The sequence below is a fragment of the Pectinophora gossypiella genome, chromosome 18 (genome assembly GCF_024362695.1).
Source record: "Pectinophora gossypiella chromosome 18, ilPecGoss1.1, whole genome shotgun sequence".
Classification (NCBI taxonomy): domain Eukaryota; kingdom Metazoa; phylum Arthropoda; class Insecta; order Lepidoptera; family Gelechiidae; genus Pectinophora; species Pectinophora gossypiella.
The window spans coordinates 5,564,360-5,581,843 of record NC_065421.1 but is presented as its reverse complement, the minus strand read 5'-3'; the positions used below and the strand labels follow the sequence as shown (position 1 = coordinate 5,581,843).

General features: G+C 38.4%; 2 protein-coding genes across 7 annotated transcripts; one reads left to right on the top strand and one right to left on the bottom strand.

Annotated features, from left to right (window-relative positions):
* The first annotated feature begins 916 nt into the window (after positions 1 to 916).
* Positions 917 to 17,355, top strand: LOC126374996 (uncharacterized). 2 transcript variants are annotated; one of them, XM_050021813.1, is made up of 9 exons: positions 917 to 1,090; positions 12,838 to 13,045; positions 13,328 to 13,646; positions 14,083 to 14,266; positions 14,547 to 14,692; positions 14,926 to 15,052; positions 15,399 to 15,626; positions 16,267 to 16,437; positions 17,157 to 17,355. In XM_050021813.1, exons 1-9 carry the CDS (start codon positions 950 to 952, stop codon positions 17,283 to 17,285), a joined length of 1,653 nt encoding a protein of 550 aa, XP_049877770.1. In that variant the 5' UTR covers positions 917 to 949; the 3' UTR covers positions 17,286 to 17,355. The 2 variants fall into 2 exon arrangements, with proteins under 2 accessions (XP_049877770.1, XP_049877771.1); XM_050021814.1 differs by lacking the exon at positions 917 to 1,090 and adding an exon at positions 12,341 to 12,700.
* LOC126374997 (luciferin 4-monooxygenase-like) lies at positions 3,963 to 10,295 on the bottom strand. Of its 5 annotated transcripts, none has more exons than XM_050021817.1 (10): positions 10,192 to 10,295; positions 8,826 to 8,968; positions 7,801 to 8,008; positions 7,109 to 7,427; positions 6,563 to 6,737; positions 6,003 to 6,148; positions 5,594 to 5,732; positions 5,048 to 5,275; positions 4,473 to 4,643; positions 3,963 to 4,171 (listed from the first exon to the last, which is right to left on the bottom strand). In XM_050021817.1, the coding sequence occupies exons 2-10, from the start codon at positions 8,955 to 8,957 to the stop codon at positions 4,043 to 4,045; spliced, it is 1,647 nt and encodes a 548-aa protein (XP_049877774.1). In that variant the 5' UTR covers positions 8,958 to 8,968; positions 10,192 to 10,295; the 3' UTR covers positions 3,963 to 4,042. The 5 variants fall into 5 exon arrangements, with proteins under 5 accessions (XP_049877774.1, XP_049877776.1, XP_049877773.1 ...); XM_050021819.1 differs by having other exon boundaries at positions 10,196 to 10,268; XM_050021816.1 differs by lacking the exon at positions 10,192 to 10,295 and adding an exon at positions 9,927 to 10,126.
* Positions 17,356 to 17,484: the final 129 nt, after the last annotated feature.

Sequence of the window (17,484 nt, the reverse complement as noted above, 5' to 3'; positions counted from 1 at the left end):
GGTAACAAGAGTTCAATTTGATCAGAGTCGATTTATAGACCATCAAATTTTTATTCCAATCGTTCGATCTCGGCTTTTAATTCGTGGTAGGTGTATTTATACCACCATAAATTATTGGAAGTGAAATTAAAACAGAAAAGCACAGCTACAAAAACAAGGAGGATTATTTTTGTTTAGGTGTCTATGTTTTCTTCTAAATATATTAAACAGCGCAAGTCACCAGCACATTTAGCCGTTTTTGGGCACCTTGTCCGCACTTTAGCTGAATAACCCCTTAGCATAATAATTAACGCTTATTATGTTTAACTGACGCTTAGTGTTCGCTAATTATTGATTTGTGACTACGTGACCGAACCATCCTTGGTCACCACGTGAACAACGTGACCCTTTAGACTTATTTGACCTGACGTGATTGATGGCGGTCACTACTTGGTCGGAAAAATCTTTAGGCAGCTTCTACGAGATACCCAAGTCGAAAAGCAGCATAATAAAACATCAGTCTGGACATAAATCAAATGTACGCATTCATTTTTAAAGTAGCGTGATATATTATGTACTGTTTTTTGGTGAGTGAATAAATTTAGACGGCATATTACTACTTGGCCGGACAAATGGGGAACGTAAAGGACTCACACGTGGTTAACATTTTCGGAAAATGAGTCTTAATTCGGTGAGTGTCCTGTCCTGAGAGGCATTCTCTGCTAATTGATTTTGTCGAAGATTTTATGGACTAAAATATATCAATTTATTATTTTCAAGTTAGTTCTTACTAATTTCAAGGAGTTCGTTCTGTGATAAGCGAGTCTGACATGCCAAAGCTTCACAACGTACCTATCAACTTGGGTTAAATAAACAACAGATAGCGAAACAAAAGTACAGCGAATGTCACAACAAGTAATTAAAATGTGTACATACGCGTATTGTTGTAGGAGTGTGCGGTGTGGTTGAAATGGTGGTGCGTGTCGGCGTCGGCCCGCAGCGCGCTGAGCTGGCCGTCGCCGGTGCCGTTGAGCGGCGGCAGCTTCGGCGACTGCCACACGCACACGTAGTACACGGAGAGCAGGATGGCGGCCAGCGACACCGACAGCAGGTACGCCACCACCGTCAGCACGCGCACCACCTTGCTCACCGCCTTCTGCTCGTACATCTCGTGCAGCGGCGCCCCGGCCGCCGGCTCCTCGGACGCGCTATCCTCCTCCGTCTGCCCGCACACCGACATCCCTACATTGTCCTCTGACCCTCGTTACTGTGGAGCCCCCGCGAGCGGCAGGCGACGAGTGGCTCGGCTCCCCGGAGTCCAGTGCGGACTGAGCCGCGCGATGTTCCCGCGCTAAACCGATCAACTACAAGTACACACACGCGTCACGGATTTACGAACGTTACCACATTACGTCGCGTATTCAATTTTATGCCTCGCCGAAGATGCCCGCGGTGCTTTGCGGTTCATTCATATGGCGGAAGCACTAAAATAGATCTAGAGATATGCTAAAACTTCATATTTCCGAGAGTGTCAGTCGAGGTGATGAAATTTATTTATCGCTACTGATTGATTTATATTATAGAGATTCGTCATTCGGAATTCGGATGTGCAAAGTTTTGTTTTGAAGTGTAAATTAACCTACATAGTATCATGGTAACAACACATCTTAACTTCGTTACATATCGTTTACTTAGAGAGTAAATGTCTTCAATAAATTTTTATCGCTCCCAGGCGTTATTGAATCAATCGACTGTCTCAAGAGACACGTAGTGTATAGGTAAATGTAGTACCTATTAATAAATAACTCACTACCCCTAAATAGATAATCGGATCAGTTCGCGAAAAACTAGATTCAGTAGGTTTTAGCTTAGCGTAGCATGGCGTAGGTGTAACTAATATAGGCAGTAGCATGCAGTAATATGACTTCTCTTTCAAGCCGCCTCAAATGTTATGAAAGTCACTCTGGTTTTATAAAAAAAATGTTCCTGTAGGTAACTTATGCTATTATTTATCTGCCCTTGTCCCTGGTGTCTTCTGAAAGGTATTGAAGGACTAAATGGTTTTTAAGTGGATTGCATTAATGCTCCTGGGAAAGGAATTGCTTCTAAATAGGTTAATGTAATTATTTTGGACTAAGTAGATTGAGTATACGCTGGGGGAATAAGGTAAGCTATGTATAAATGCAGTTCTGTAACTTTATATACATCCCTACTAATAAATATACCCAAGAGAAACAAGAATATTCCCAGATTATATCCTGACTACTTATAACGGTTTGCAGTTTCCCAAAGCTAACGGAATAAGTATAGAAATGCTGCTGAGAAAACAAAATGCCGTCCCCATTAATATTATTAATGCGAAAGTGTTTGTTGGCTGTAACGTCAAACAGGTTCACATGATAGTTCATAATACGTTCAATAAATTGTTTGTCTACATCCCGAAGTCAGGTCGCCCACTCACGGGGGGTTTGTCCATTAGGGATAATTGGATCGCTGCAATATCATACTGGCAGTGACACAGGACTTGTCCGTTGGCTACTATCAATCATGTGGACAAACTGTGACGAGGGACTTTATTAAACCTACACCATATCGCTACTTCTTTTGGGATGATTGGTACGGCAAACAAGTTTCGATCGTTATGGGGTGCGAGAGTTCTTCAGAACGCCCGATTTAAATAATTCCGTCGCAGATTAGAATCTCAGACGGTTTATGAATTCATATAAAAAAATCACGTGCTTTGAAAACAGCATGAGAGTGCTTGCGTGTGGCCGATATTTCAAATTCAAATAAGTATTTTCAATAGCATATGATTAAGTTCCCTGGTAGTTTATCCCGTAGTGAAGCGAATTGACGCGGTGTGTTCTATTATTTAGTATACCTACTTATGGCATCTGGTTGTTCATAGGCCTCCATTGTCAATGTATACTTTCCTAGTTAATTAACTAGTTGTCTTATAGTAAAAACTATGTAAATACATAGTCTAGAAACGTTATTAATTCCGGTCTATTTAAGAATGGAATCGAAAACAATCCTCCTTAATTAAATAATATCCCTTGTAGGAGAACAATAAAGTTCCGTAATTGGTGGACTGAGCCATTTGCTCCCTAGAGCGAACTAATCGAGAAGTTTTCCCGACATTGGAATGTATAAAGTTGTAGTACTCGTAATAATATCAGACATAAACAGTCGGATCAGCCCTACTGGTAAACAACGCGCCACCCACTGCGGAAATTGAATGTAAAAATACCATACAAATTGACTTCGCTTGTATATTTCATATCACGATTTCGTGGCTAATATTACTCCTACACTGGAGAGAGCCAAACGTTGAAGTCCATTCCAACATTTCCAACTCATCTCCTATAAAATTTGTCTAAGTAAGTGATAATACTTATTTAGACAAATCTATTTATGATTAATCTAATAGTTATAAAACTATTAGACGGAACACGATCCCTTAGTCGTATTTCTCGAACTAGGCATGGACCAACATTTTATATTATTGGTTACTTACTAATAACTAACGAATAACTAACACACACATAACTAGGGTCATCTAAAAACATAGTTTTGTTACTCGTGTAGATTTGTTACAATAAATGTTTCGTTCAGTCACAGTACTGACGAAAAACGAGAGAACACGATCTGTGGAGCAAACTTGCAAACGAGTATCAATCTAATTTGTAGCGACCCTCTACTTATGCCCCTACGTGATGTACTTAGATAAACTTTTCGGTGATGGGTATGTTAAGAAGCCCTAGCTGTTTACCCGACTGCGCAACATCAGATTTCAACTAGATTATTTGCTAGTTTTCCAGTCAATTATAAATTAAAAATGCCAGAGACTTATTTTTCGTTAACGATTCCGGCAGACAGAACTTAATTATACTTTAGTTTAACAACTCTAAAAATAGTCCCGTAAGAACTAAAATTAAGTTCGGTTCACGAGTATCGTCTCAGTTATAAAAAAAACTTTCATGTAAAAAGATTTTTATTAAGTATATTATACTAAAACAACATATCACCCTGCGATATAATTTTCTTACATTCTAATAGCTGATCACAGCTTGCTCTTCTTGATATTCTTCAGCTGCTGCCGCAGCACGCGGCGCAGGATCTTGCCAGAGGGGTTCTTGGGAATCTGCTTCACGAATATCACGCCGCCGTACAGGCGCTTCTCGGGAGACAGCTGCAATATAATACTAAATCATAAGTAATTAGGTAAAGCTATTAGGCTACATTAGAATTAACATACCTACTGACATTTTTTTTCCACGTGAAGTATTGTAGATTTGCCGCAAATGTAGCCCAACACATGAGTGGTGAATTAGTAGAGACACCCAGACAATACCAAAAAGAGCTATTCTTAAATGGGTCTCAATCCCGACTGATTTAGTAGTCATTATACCACAAAGATCCTTGCTTTCCATCATGTGCCACATCGTTACAGTATCAGGTGTTGCACGCAAGTTTCAACAACAAAGACTTACCCGTTGGTTGGTAAATTCAATGATCTCATGCTCGGTGGCTTGAGCACCTGGCTTGAGCGTGACGAACGCTGTGGGCAGCTCCCCGGCGGCCACGTCAGGCGCACCCACCACGCCGCAATCAGCCACCGCCTCGTGCTGGAGCACTACATTCTCCACTATCGCTGGAGGCACCTGGGATCATTCATTACACCATATCTTATAGATAGTACCATATCGTAGCGTTACAGTGAAAACCACGTGAGCGTCTTTTTGTTAAATCACATTCGGATGCAACTTTAGAAAAAAACGTGGTTTAATTTTCACCCGGATTGAAATTAATGGAACTAAAGCGAGTCTTTGTTAAAGAAAATCACATCAAAACGTGATTTTTCACCATCATAATGGTACACTTTATCCAACATCGGATTCCAGTATACTTGTAGTAGTAGGTACGTAAATATTTAAATAACTTGTGACTGCAGTTTTGATGTAGAGCTAAGTTAACGGTCTTTCAGTTTTACAAAATACATCAACGAGCGCTCTTCTTAGTTACTTAATATTAATTCACGTAACTTATAGAAAAATAAATATCTTACTTGACTTCCTTTATATTTGATAAGTTCCTTCAGGCGATCGACAATGAAGAAGCATCCATCCTGATCATAATAACCAACGTCTCCCGTCTTAAGGTACCCTTCGCGGTCAAACATGGCCTGCGTAGCCGCCTTGTTACCCGCATAGCCTTTCATTATAATCGGGCCCTTGATGCAGATCTCTCCCTTCTGATTCGGACCCAGCTTCTGACCGGTTTCTGTGTCCACCACCTGTGGAGTAATGAAGTAAGAATATTTGCCTTCCCCGAATCTTACTGATCTGGACTGATAGTTAATATATATATTCAAATTCTGCATCTCGCCGACCTGACCGACTATTATAAATACCTACTTATTAGTAGATTTCTCCGTCAGCATGCGGTTCATCATATTTATCAAGCAATTTAGCAAGTCCACCACACTTACTTACGCGTGTGTGAGTTAATCGAGGTATTTGTAGACTTTTTTTTTTCAAAATTAATGTACGGATTTGTAAAATTTCAGAATTAAATGATAATGGTTAAGTATTATTTGACTCGCTTAGCTTACCTTAACTTTTACACCAGGTAATGGATATCCGCCGCTTCCCGGCTTAGGCTTGACCCTCTCGTCGTCTGTGTCTGAGGTGGCCGACAGTGAGGTCTCCGTCATGCCGTATGCTTGGTATATGCCTTTGCAATTAGGAAGGCTGAAACAAACCAAATACACGGTCTACACGTAACTAACTATACGACAAATCAAGGTACAAGTTTGACGTTATTGGCCAACAACAATTTGTTCCACGCATCGTGCCGAGAAAAAAAACTGTAGAAAGAAACTGCAGATTGATAGCTAAGGTAGGATTTTTGGTGTTTGTTCAGTTCGGTCGATTCTTCTGTTACATAGGTACTTTAGCTAGGTGCTGGTAGATCCTGTGTTTTTGGAGTTTCATAAACAAAACACTTTTTTCATTGCCTACCGTCGCATAGCCTCGTCTATAACCTCGGACGACAGCGGGGCCGCTCCGCACCAAATGCTGGTAACTGAAGACAGATCGAACTTCTCTAGTATAGGAGCCTTCGCTAGAAAGACCACGATTGGCGGCACTGCTAAAAGTTTGTTAGTCTGCAACAAATGGAATTACGAGTATATCGATATAGCACTAAGAACGGTGTGATTTTCGTCGTCGTCAAGCGTATGGATTTGTGGTTTAACTTTTGAATTTAAACCACCTGTGAACTAATATTAGGCAGCCAAATTACTGAAATTGTATTAAGACATTTTTTAAGAACGTCTAGGGCCTCTACTGATGCAAAAGTGTACACTGAGTAAATAAATCGAAAGCGATAAATTCTGATTCAGACGGGATTCGAATCCACAGCTCTTGTCAAGCCGCGACGAGTGTATTAACTGATACTCGAAGTATTACTGCTTATACTATGCCGTTACACTACCGAGTCCTCATCCTGAACATATTCATTCTTCCAACCGTAACCTCATTAGAGCTAGTTCTCAATAAGATCGCAACCAGATACCTACCCTGTACTCTTGGATTGCTTGAAGGTATTTGACGGGATTGAATCCAGCGAAGTAAACGAGGTAATTTCCAACTGCCAAGTAGTATATGGTGGACATCAATCCGTACGCATGGTACCAAGGAACTAAGGTCTGTATTCTACTAACACTATCTTCATTTGTACCAGGAGATTTTTCTCTGTAAACCAGATGGCATTAATATACATGGTGTTAGTAAGTAACGAATACTGAGGGGGATAATTCAGACCATACTTCTGAGTTTAATATCAAGAAAAATTCTCCGTCGCAAAATTCATGTACTTTTTGTGTTTTTTTTTAATTTATTTTCAATTCTATACTTTTGCGATGGAAAATTCCACTTGATATTAAATTAGAATAATGAGCTGAATCATCCCCCGCAGTATTTTTACGATGTCTCTTACACCCTGTACAAGTACATACAAGTAGAGATATAAATGTGTCATACAATGGTTTAAAAATATAGGTGCTTTACTTTTTCTCGCTACTATTATTCTAAATCGTCTAGTCGACATAATTAAAAATACTTACTCAATACTGGCAAGTCCGTACAAAGCGTTGATATGGGTGATCATGACTCCTTTGGGCAGCCCAGTGGTTCCCGAGGAGTACAGAATGAACACATTATCAGTCCATCCTTGCACCTCATCGGCTTCAAATTCATCCACACTGGCCTGGACTAGTATACTGCTGAAAGGAACGATTCCCTTCTCCAAAGGCGTCCCATTGAATTGTATTATTTTCTTGATAAATGATAAAGATTTCCACGCCTTATAGTTCAGTTTAAGAGCCGCTTCAGAGCAGAACAATAATTTTGGGCGAGATATATTTAATATGTGTATCATTTCATCTGAAAAGATAAAGATGGACAGTTGTTGAAACACGCTGACGTGATATTGATTGTTTGAAACTTGTTGACAGCGTGTGTTAACTTTATTGTAAGCAGTAGGTGAATTTCAGTGTTGATTGATTCGCTGTTACCTATTTCAAGTATGAAATCATATTATCATTTTATCTTACATTAATGATGAATTGAATTTATATAGTAAACTAGATAGTTTTTTCTGAAAACTCCAGAATGTTGCAATATCTCAAACAGTTAGTCCTCGTCGTCTGTGAATGTTCGCGGGTGATCAAAGGAAGGACATTGAACAGTCGCATATGATCACCTGAACTTCACAGGAATCACCATGTAGATAGTCAGTTGTTCAAGAGTTAGGTACCTTTGGTGTACTGCAAGTTGGCAGTGGTGAAGGTGGCGCCACAGCAGACGACTGCGATGGCAGTAGCGATGTATTCATCTCTGTTCTCGCTACAGAACGCCACCACGTCACCGCGCTTCACGCCCGCTCGCCGCAGCCCCGTCGCCACGTTCACGGAATCCTGTAGGATCTGCCTGTACGTGGTCTGATGACCTGTCTCGCCGTTGACCTGTAATATTACAATATAACGTACCTAACCTACCTTATATTCTTCTCCTTATCGTGTGGGTTGTGAGGTTAAATACCAGCCTCATCAACCTTGGTGTCAGGGTTATGATTAAGCCGCCAAAGGCCCCTGAAATAGCTCACGTAACGATTACTCACTGACATCAGTAAATAGTAAACGGGACCAACGGCTTAACGTGCCTTCCGAAGCACGGATCATCTTACTTTCGGACAATCAGGTGATCAGCCTATAATGTCCTAACCAAACTAGGAATCACAAAGTGATTATTGTGATATGTGTCCCACCGGGATTCGAACCCGGGGCTTCCGGATCGTGAGTCCAACGCTCAATAGCTGTTACATTAAAGAGACTACAGACATCCCACAGGTCACAGGCAGCACAGGTCTCTAGCGGTGTTACCTATCTATACTCTACGTATCGTAACACAATACTGTGACTTGGTACATATTAAACTGAAAATCCATCTTCGCCCCCAAAGCACTTTAGTATCTTGAGACAAATACGTAACTCATTTCCACAAGTACCTGACCTCGTCTATACCTACCTATTATCATTTATCAAATTATTATCATGACTCAGCTCTATCGTGTTAATTTACTACATACATTTTGCATTTTTTTTGGATTAAAAGCTTATTGTTAAAGTGAGCAAAACCTACATAACCTAGGTATGCAATACTGGTTCATGTAACTGTGCGCACTTACGGGGCTGAAGGGCTGCAAGTACTAGACGAATTTGTCAACGTAAATAGCCCTTGTTTCCTAGGATCCTATGTTCCAAGTTGGAACTTTCAACTCACCAAAGCAACTTTGCCTTCGCGTTCGCATTGTTCCCTTAACTTGTCGATGATATGCTGGCCAAAATTCAAATGTCCCGGGATACGCAATGCGGGGCCGCCGTGTACAACATTGTCAATTATTTTCTTGTTCATCTTGCTTCAGCCTGTGAAGCAATTGGGTTTATCTTGCAAAAGTACTTATCGTTTGTCACTAATGCCTTGATTAAATATACGGTAGGTATGAGTGATAAAAATATTGGCATTCATTTAATTATACCTAAGTACGTAGTACACAATATACCCCCTACGGTTGATTAAAGGGAAACTTATGTCCAACAGTGGGACGTACCTATTAGGCTGTTCATGTAGTTAGTAAAATAATTTTGGACTGAGAAAATATTCGGCCGAATATAGTATTATTGAGGTCATTTGAGGTGTTTGTACTTTTAGGTATAAGTTATACAAGTTTCACCTCCAAAATTTCGGTGACTGAGGATTCAATGTTGAGGTCGTCATCAAAAAATTGCTCCATTGCCTATACTATAAACAGATTTTTAATTTTCTGCAGACATGACTGTATTAAGTTGTACGACTGAGATCGCATTCCCTGACGGAACTTTTTGTTATGTTCCGCAGAATTCCAAGAAATCCGCAGATACCTTTATAGGTACCTGCAAAATCGCGGTGCCACATCTGTTTGCTTTACTGCCCGAATGATAATAATAACAAAATTTTATTTATTTCAAATTACTGCCGCAAACTACGCCGCAAAATGAATAACAATATCTTGTTTGTTTCCGTGGTTGAGCGCAGTTAAAATATTTCTCATCGATTACTATCATAGATCAACACGGGCCTCCGCTTGATTACTATACTTAAAGTATTTTATTGTGTCTACATACGTCGGCACTCTCTCGTTCTCCCACAAACACACTTCCAAAGAAACAACTACCTAAAACAATTTCACTGTAACTTTTTTCATATACACTATAAACAACAATTACACTGCTTTAGTCTGTGACTATAAAAGATTATTCTGTTTAAGTAAGTATGACGAGTTGTTTTGTTTCCATTTCTTATCAACAAGGTACGTATAACTATAATTATCTCGCGTATACTAACCTAAAACATTATTCGTACACACGGATACGCCACAATAACTACAATATGACTTAATAAACACGGGGAACTGGTTTTCTATTGGTGTGAAATTTACATTGCATCGCTTGGAGACTGTCATTGAACCCATATAACTGATTAGATTACAATTTTCTATGCACTAAAAGATAGTACAAAACGATAAACAAATACTTTTTCATAGCAAGACGTAATTCGTTTATCAACGTATTAATTAAGTTACCTAATACAATACTATGTAAACACGTACCTACTTGATGACCTTCGCCTTGCGTCTATCAATCGTGTTTTACACTTATTCTAAGTAGTACGTTCGTATAAATAAATACCATTTACTTGATACTACCACATTTATATATTCTGTCTATATAAGTAAAGTTATTCCATTTGGAACTGGTTCTTCATGTACTACTCGTCAATCACCTTCACTTCAAGATCTTGTCCTATCGGCTCCTTCACAGATTTTTTTCCGACGTCGCTACATAATAATTGCTAGTTTAAAATTTGCAGGCGTTTGTATTTTGAGCTTGTTTTGAGCCTATGCCCACTAGTCTTCTTCTATCGTGTAGGTTATGAGGCGGATTAGGGTTATTATTGAGTCTGTCTTTATTCATGTAACGACTACGTACTTATATCAGTAAGTAGTAACCGAGACCAACGGCAACGGCTTAACTTAACGTGCTTTACGTAGCACGGATCATCTTACTTTTAAACAAACTGGTGATTAGCATGTAATGTCCTAACCAAACCAGGACCCACAAAGTGATTTTTATGATATGTATCGGGATTCGAACCCGGGACCAACGCTCAACAACTGCACCACGGAGACCGTTATACCCTCTAGTTAGAGAAGTCTTTGGGAGAGAAGTAGGTACATTTAGTTCAGCAAGCATTCGTTACTAACGACGCCAACACGGAAAAAGGATATTATATCAAACATTATTATTATACAGCATATAAAATACCTCACTCCCCTCGATCTTACTTAGTCTTCAATCGTATCACACAAATGCGTGTAGTGTCTGTATAAAACGCGGTGTTTTGTATGAATGACCGGGTTGTGCTAAAGGTCTAGACTAGACCAGCTGATGTTCTATTACTAACCGAGTCTAGTAGTCCTGAGAACACGAAAAAGAATGAGTTTAGTTAGTTTCAGCGATAATTCTACTTTTCGCATGTTTCTAAGTAAGGTCAGTGATGGCTGAATAGACTGGGATTCATTGCCTTTTCTTATGGAAAAAAAATAAAGTTTGGAAAAGAAAAAAAAATAGAAGGGAAAAAAATGAGCTAGCTGGTTTTTGGCGGGAAACGGGAACGGGACAGTTGCTTTCTTCATTGAATAATCTAAATAATTAATACGACGTGGTGTTTTGTGGTTAATGATCGTATTAAGTTAGTCAGAAGACATTCGCGAGTGTTATTATATCGGAGTATTCAATAAACAAAGTGTATCTGCCTATTTTCGCTTCGTGGCAAGAAGCCACTTCATAACTCGAAAGTTTATTGATGCGGACTTTTGAGTTAATTCGTTTGGGGTTTTGAGTAGGAGTCTACTCCGAGGGTGGGGGCTTAGGTTTCATCATAATCATTCATCACCTTTCAACATTTTATTAATCATCAAGAAAATAAAAATACGTAAGACATGGCTGTATGGGCATAGTTCCCTTTGCCTTACCCTCCGGGGAAAACCACAACAAACAGTGTTGCCAACTTAGTGGATTTTCCACTAGATCTGGTGGTTTAGACATGTGGTTCGGCGAAAAAATATTAGTTTTAGTGGCTAGTGGATTTTTTAGTGGATTAGAGTCCTTCCAGTTAGCGGTAAGTGACGAATTTAACCACTAACACAACCGAATATGGTTTATGAGTTACTTGAGCGAAAGAACCAATATAGTTTATTTATTAGTACATAATACATACAATAAGTTTCAGATTGAGTAAGATCAAGATGCCTAAGCCACAGTACACCCAAAAGTTTCGTGATTGTTGGTTACGTGACCCAGTTTTAAGGGATTGGTTGCAAATAGTCGAAAGCACTGGTGATCCAGTTGCTAAGTGCAAATTATATGGTATATTATTAAGGAATCATTATTAATAATAATTGAATAATTTACCCTGTCTCTAGCACGTCTTTACCTACGACGCGGCGCTAAAGAGGGGGAAAAACATCCCACGATCTGATTGCACTGATTCGGCTTTGGGTTGTCTAGTGATTCTATAGTCTCTGCTTACCCCGGTGGGAAGTAGGCGTGAGTTTATGTATGTATGTATGTATTTTATCTAGTGAAATTCTGGTGGTTCGAGAGACCGCTCAGTTTTAGTGGTTTCTGGTGGTTTGCACGGCCGCATTTGGTGGGCTGGTGAAAATAAAGTTGGCAACACTGACAACAAACAATAAGCTAGCTGGCGCGCTGCCGACGAAATATCTCTGTTGCGGTAATTTAATTTGTCTTATCTTAAAACCAATGACATATTTTTGTTTTTAGCTCAGCTTATCTATTTATCAGTAGTTCGACTATTTATTAGTTAAGAGTTACGTTTTCAATATCATTAATACCTGGTGAAGTGAGGTTAGGAACTCCCTCTGCCTATCTTATAGGAAAAGTAAAGGAAGTGTTAAATATTATCATATAATAATGTCAGTGACAATAAATAACAACGTGGTATTTGGGCCTGAAGAGGAACCGATTCCGGCTCACCTTTCTTTTGGGCAGTTCCTATTCGACCGGTTGAAGAAGGGCGGCGACCAAGTTGCTCTGGTAAGATAATAATAGACCCGTAACATGCAATATATTTGTGCTCAGATTGTGAAAGTAGGGTTTTTGCTATTTTAAAATAATTTTATTTAATCTTTATAAGAGCAAATGCCTAAATAATATTTTTATCAACATTTTAGATAAGCGCGGATACCGGGGAGTCTATGACGTGCAACCAAATCCTTCAAAGCAGTGTGAACTTAGCAGTGGCACTACAGAGGCTAGGTTTGAAGAAGAATGATGTGGTGGCCCTCAGTAGTGAGAACCGGTTTGAGTTCACCGTTACAGCTCTAGCCATTATGTACTCTGGAGGGGTGCTCTCTACACTCAATGTCACATACTCTCCAGGTAATTATATTTTGAACAGAAGTATACTAGTCCTTGGTAGTCAGATCATTTATCTATATAAATTCTTATTTGTACACATAACAAGGAAATCAAAACAATTGAAAATGTACCTATTACAAAGGGTGGTTGTATACATTACTTTCACTCAACCCTTCAATGTGACACATAAAAAAAATTCTTCAAGATTGTAATACCTTAGCTGAGAGGTTAAAATATTGTTTTATATATTTAATGCTTATTAATATTGATTATATCTACAAAATTTGTTTCTCATTGTTTCAGGAGAGATCAGCCATGTATTTAACATTACAAAACCTAAGTTCATATTTACGTCACCAATCACTGCTCAAAACATCCACGATTGCAGTAAAGATCTGCCTTATGTACAAAAAATCATAGTATTTGGAGAATTTGACATTATACCTGGACTTATGTACAATGACTTGGTGAAAGAAAATGTGAATGTCAATGATTTTGAGGTTGTTGATGTAAATGGGATGAATGATACGGTTGCCATCATGTGTTCTTCGGGCACCACAGGTCTGCCCAAGGGAGTTGAGCTAACTCATGTCAATTTCCTGACTTTATGTGCACATATGAAGTAAGTTTAATTATAAATACATTATTTTTCACAAAGACCAGGAAAATACCTGTTTTCCTGCTTTGTGGTATTTTATTATCTTCAAAGTTCTTCTTTATACAAGGTAAAAAATACAGAAATTGACAAATAAAAATACCTACATTGTTATATAATTTATATACCTTACTATTATTTATACTTTGGTTGTAAGGCCCAGTTGCCTTTCTGATCAAATCCAAATCTGTTTGATTGTTTAACTATTGCATCTGAAAATCTGGACCTTACAAGGTTAAGATAAGATAATATATTTAATGCATTCCTGATGTTTTTATAATTTGTAAAATGCTCTTCTATTATGCACAGTATTAACTTATAACTAGCTTATACTGTTGCATAAATCATTTTTAAATAATAATTTAATTGAAAAGCATCATCATCATGATTATTACTCTTGTAGATACTACCTTGAGACTTCGATGGCGAAACGGAAACACGAAGTTAAGACAGCTATGGCTTTGATCCCTTGGTTCCATGCATATGGGTTTATCACCTCATTTGCTCTGTTATCAAAACCCGTGAAAATTGTATTTCTTGTACGCTTTGAGGAGCAACAGTTTTTGGAGACAATACAAAAATATAAGGTACACCTTAACAGTTGCTATTTTTTGTTATTTTCTTCACTCTCAATGTTTTTGTAGGACAGGCATTTATTATTAATTCTATTTATATTTTCATTTGTATGCCTTCATAATAGGCGTCACTATTACATTCTCATTGTTAAAATAATTCACTTAACTACTCAAATTGGAACAATACAATATACATTGTTGCATTACATAGTGAGAGATGCTTATTTAGGTATGTGACATGTGGTGGCATTGCTGCTTCAAGTTATTGATAAATTCAAAAATGCTTTTGCAGGTAAACATGACAACTTTAGTGCCACCATTAGCTGTGTTCTTAGCTAAGCACCCTCTTGTGACCAAGTATGACTTGACATCGCTTAACGAGGTCTGGTGTGGAGCAGCCCCGCTCTCTATGGAAATACAACATGCAGTTGCTAAAAGGTAAACTTATTTATTTGCTGTTTGCTTGTAGTGAAATTTTAAGATTTAGTTATATTAAGTTGTTAAGGTTTCTTATTACTAATTTGTTTGCTTGTAAATTGCTTTTGGTTAAACCATAACAAGCTTGTTCATCAGTTTGCATCTTTATCAAATAAAAAGATATATATTCTAATTGGCGCATGTTAGTGTTATTTATGTAGTGTGATATAATACTAACCAGAACTATTTTGAAGGACTGGCATACAAAGTATCAGGCAGGGTTACGGTCTTACAGAAGTGACAATGGCTTGTTGCGTAGATCTAACTGATAAAGGAAAAGAGGGATCATGTGGGACGCCTGCGCCTGGCATGCAAATAAAGGTGTGTAAATAGTATTTATATAACAGTATTATAATTAGAAGGTTATGGCTTAAGGTTATCTTTAAATTGAAATATGAAGTTAGTTTAAAAACAAGAACATGAAGGTAAGGTAGGTTAGTGTTCTTAAAGAAGAACACTAAGATGATGGGCATTGTACTGGCGTGTGGCGCCCTTGTAAAACTTTATTTATTCACAATTAATAAGTTAGGTATGCTTAACAATGTATTACCTATTCATTACCATAAAATAAGTTGGTTGACCTTTGTGCCCAGTTAACAAAGAATGCTGAAATGTCTTGTATGATTTAAATTAAATTAGAGCTCTAAAATATTTAATTGTTTGATAGGTCATCGATATTGAAAGTGGGAAGAGATTAGGGCCCAGAAAAGAAGGCGAATTGTGGATCAAGTCGCCGCTTAGAATGAAGGGTTACCTCGGCGACAAAGCGTCGAGTGATGCCCTGATAGACGCAGAGGGGTACGTCAGAACAGGAGACATAGGATACTACGATGAGGAAGGCTTCTTCTATATTGTGGATCGGCTGAAAGAACTAATAAAGTACAAAGGTTTTCAGGTGAGGCAATAAATGCTATTTCATAAACGTATTATCACTAGAAAGGCAAAATTACGTAAGCACCTAAAGACCATTTCGAGAAAAAGCCGTTCAAAGTAACTTTTTGGTTGTTTTTATCGCAACTTTTTAATCAATCACTCGAAAGGATCTAGATCATAAAAATATTGTTTGGTTAAACACAAAGTTTTTATGCAGATTTGAAGCTGGCATATTCAGAACTAATTTTAATGTTCTATTGTTTCAAATTCGATTTCAGGGTACTGAAAAGAGATTTGTGTAACTTGTCTTTTCCTTTGTATGTTTTTTCCTAGAGTAACACTTACACTGGATATTTTTTTGTTTCACTAAAACAATTATTTTTATGATATAGTCTACGGATATAGTCCTTTAAACATTACACAACTAGGTGGTTCGATAGATGTGTTTATAACATGATTTTCTATTTTACGATATTTTGGCAGACGTATTTTTTTTTTTGCCTTTCCAGTGACGAAATATTATCATATTCCGTAGATTTTTGCACAAAAATACGGCACAATGAAATATTTTTTTGTTTAAGTGTTTGGGGATATCATAGCCCTCGTATCGTTTATGTAGATAGATAACACAAATTACAAAAAGCTAATTGATTTAACTGCAGGTGGCTCCAGCGGAATTGGAAGCGTTGTTACTGCAGCATAAGGGTGTAGCGGATTGTGGCGTGGTGGGGCTGCCGGACGAAACGGCGGGCGAGCTGCCACTGGCCTTCGTGGTGCCACAACCCGGCCACAAACCCAGCGAGGACGAACTCGTCAAGTACGTCGCTTCTAAGGTCAGTGACTCACCATACAACGATCAACATTTAATAATAATAATATGTATCTACCGGACGAGACGGCGGGTGAGCTGCCGCTGGCCTTCGTAGTACCGCTGCTCGGACATAAACCTGCTGAAGGCGATCTCGTCTAATGCGTCGCTGCAAGGTTAGGAGAACGATTTTTAAATTTAGGGACCACAAGATTAGATTACGCAAGATCGCAGCGGCCGTTCGGACTGCATCAGCTCGAGCTCTTTCATTTTTTAAATAACGTCAGCAAACCTAATTACACTTTGAGATTACGTTTTTTTACGGCATCGTACATACGTGCGCGTTGCGTGGTGAAGTATACTCCATACCCCCTCCGCTTGACTGAGGGGAGGCCTGTGCCCAGCAGTGGGACGTATACTATACTGTTAATTTTTTTTGCATCGATGGTGTTGGAATCCCAGGTACCCGATACCCTACGTGTAGACCGGGTAATTGGATAATTGATTTTATCTTTTTTGTGAATGCGTAGTACATTTATTATCTACATATAATTTTCTTTATCTGCCACTTACAAACTCCTATGACATGAAGATTAAGGATTGATACGTTTCGTACAATCTTTAGTCAATTGCTATCTGAAATTGTTTGAACTTTGATATCGACTTTTTGTTTCGTTATGGGACACTCATCCAAGATATGTAATGTACCTATAATAATTCAATTGCATTTTTACCGTGTTTCAGGTATCACCTGCGAAACATTTGCGTGGAGGAGTAATCTTCATAAATGAAATACCCAAGAATGCTTCTGGAAAAATCCTAAGACGAGAATTAAGAGCGATGTTGAAACAAAAACAAAAAAGCAAGCTTTAACTTTGCCAAAAATAGATATTATTATAATAATGTATGTGGGTATGAGGCCAATAAAATATTATTTGTTGCACTTGGTGTGTTATTTGAGATATTTTTACATCCCTCTGCTGGGCACAAGGCTCCCAACTACTCCCTTCAATGAATCAGTTGTAGTGTACGCTCCACAACTGATTGCCCCACAAGGATTTCAATGTGGAAT

Excerpts from the sequence above, each read along its gene's own strand:
- LOC126374996 (XM_050021813.1), top strand. The coding sequence starts at position 950 with ATGGTGGTGCGTGTCGGCGTCGGCCCGCAGCGCGCTGAGCTGGCCGTC. Across the intron at positions 1,091-12,837 it reads GCCAGCGACACCGACAGCAG|ATAAGCGCGGATACCGGGGA; the intron begins GTACGCCACCAC and ends TCAACATTTTAG. Across the intron at positions 16,438-17,156 it reads TCAAGTACGTCGCTTCTAAG|GTATCACCTGCGAAACATTT; the intron begins GTCAGTGACTCA and ends ACCGTGTTTCAG.
- LOC126374997 (XM_050021817.1), bottom strand. The coding sequence starts at position 8,957 with ATGAACAAGAAAATAATTGACAATGTTGTACACGGCGGCCCCGCATTG. Across the intron at positions 6,149-6,562 it reads AAGCAATCCAAGAGTACAGG|ACTAACAAACTTTTAGCAGT; the intron begins GTAGGTATCTGG and ends CATTTGTTGCAG. Across the intron at positions 5,733-6,002 it reads ATAGACGAGGCTATGCGACG|CCTTCCTAATTGCAAAGGCA; the intron begins GTAGGCAATGAA and ends GGTTTGTTTCAG.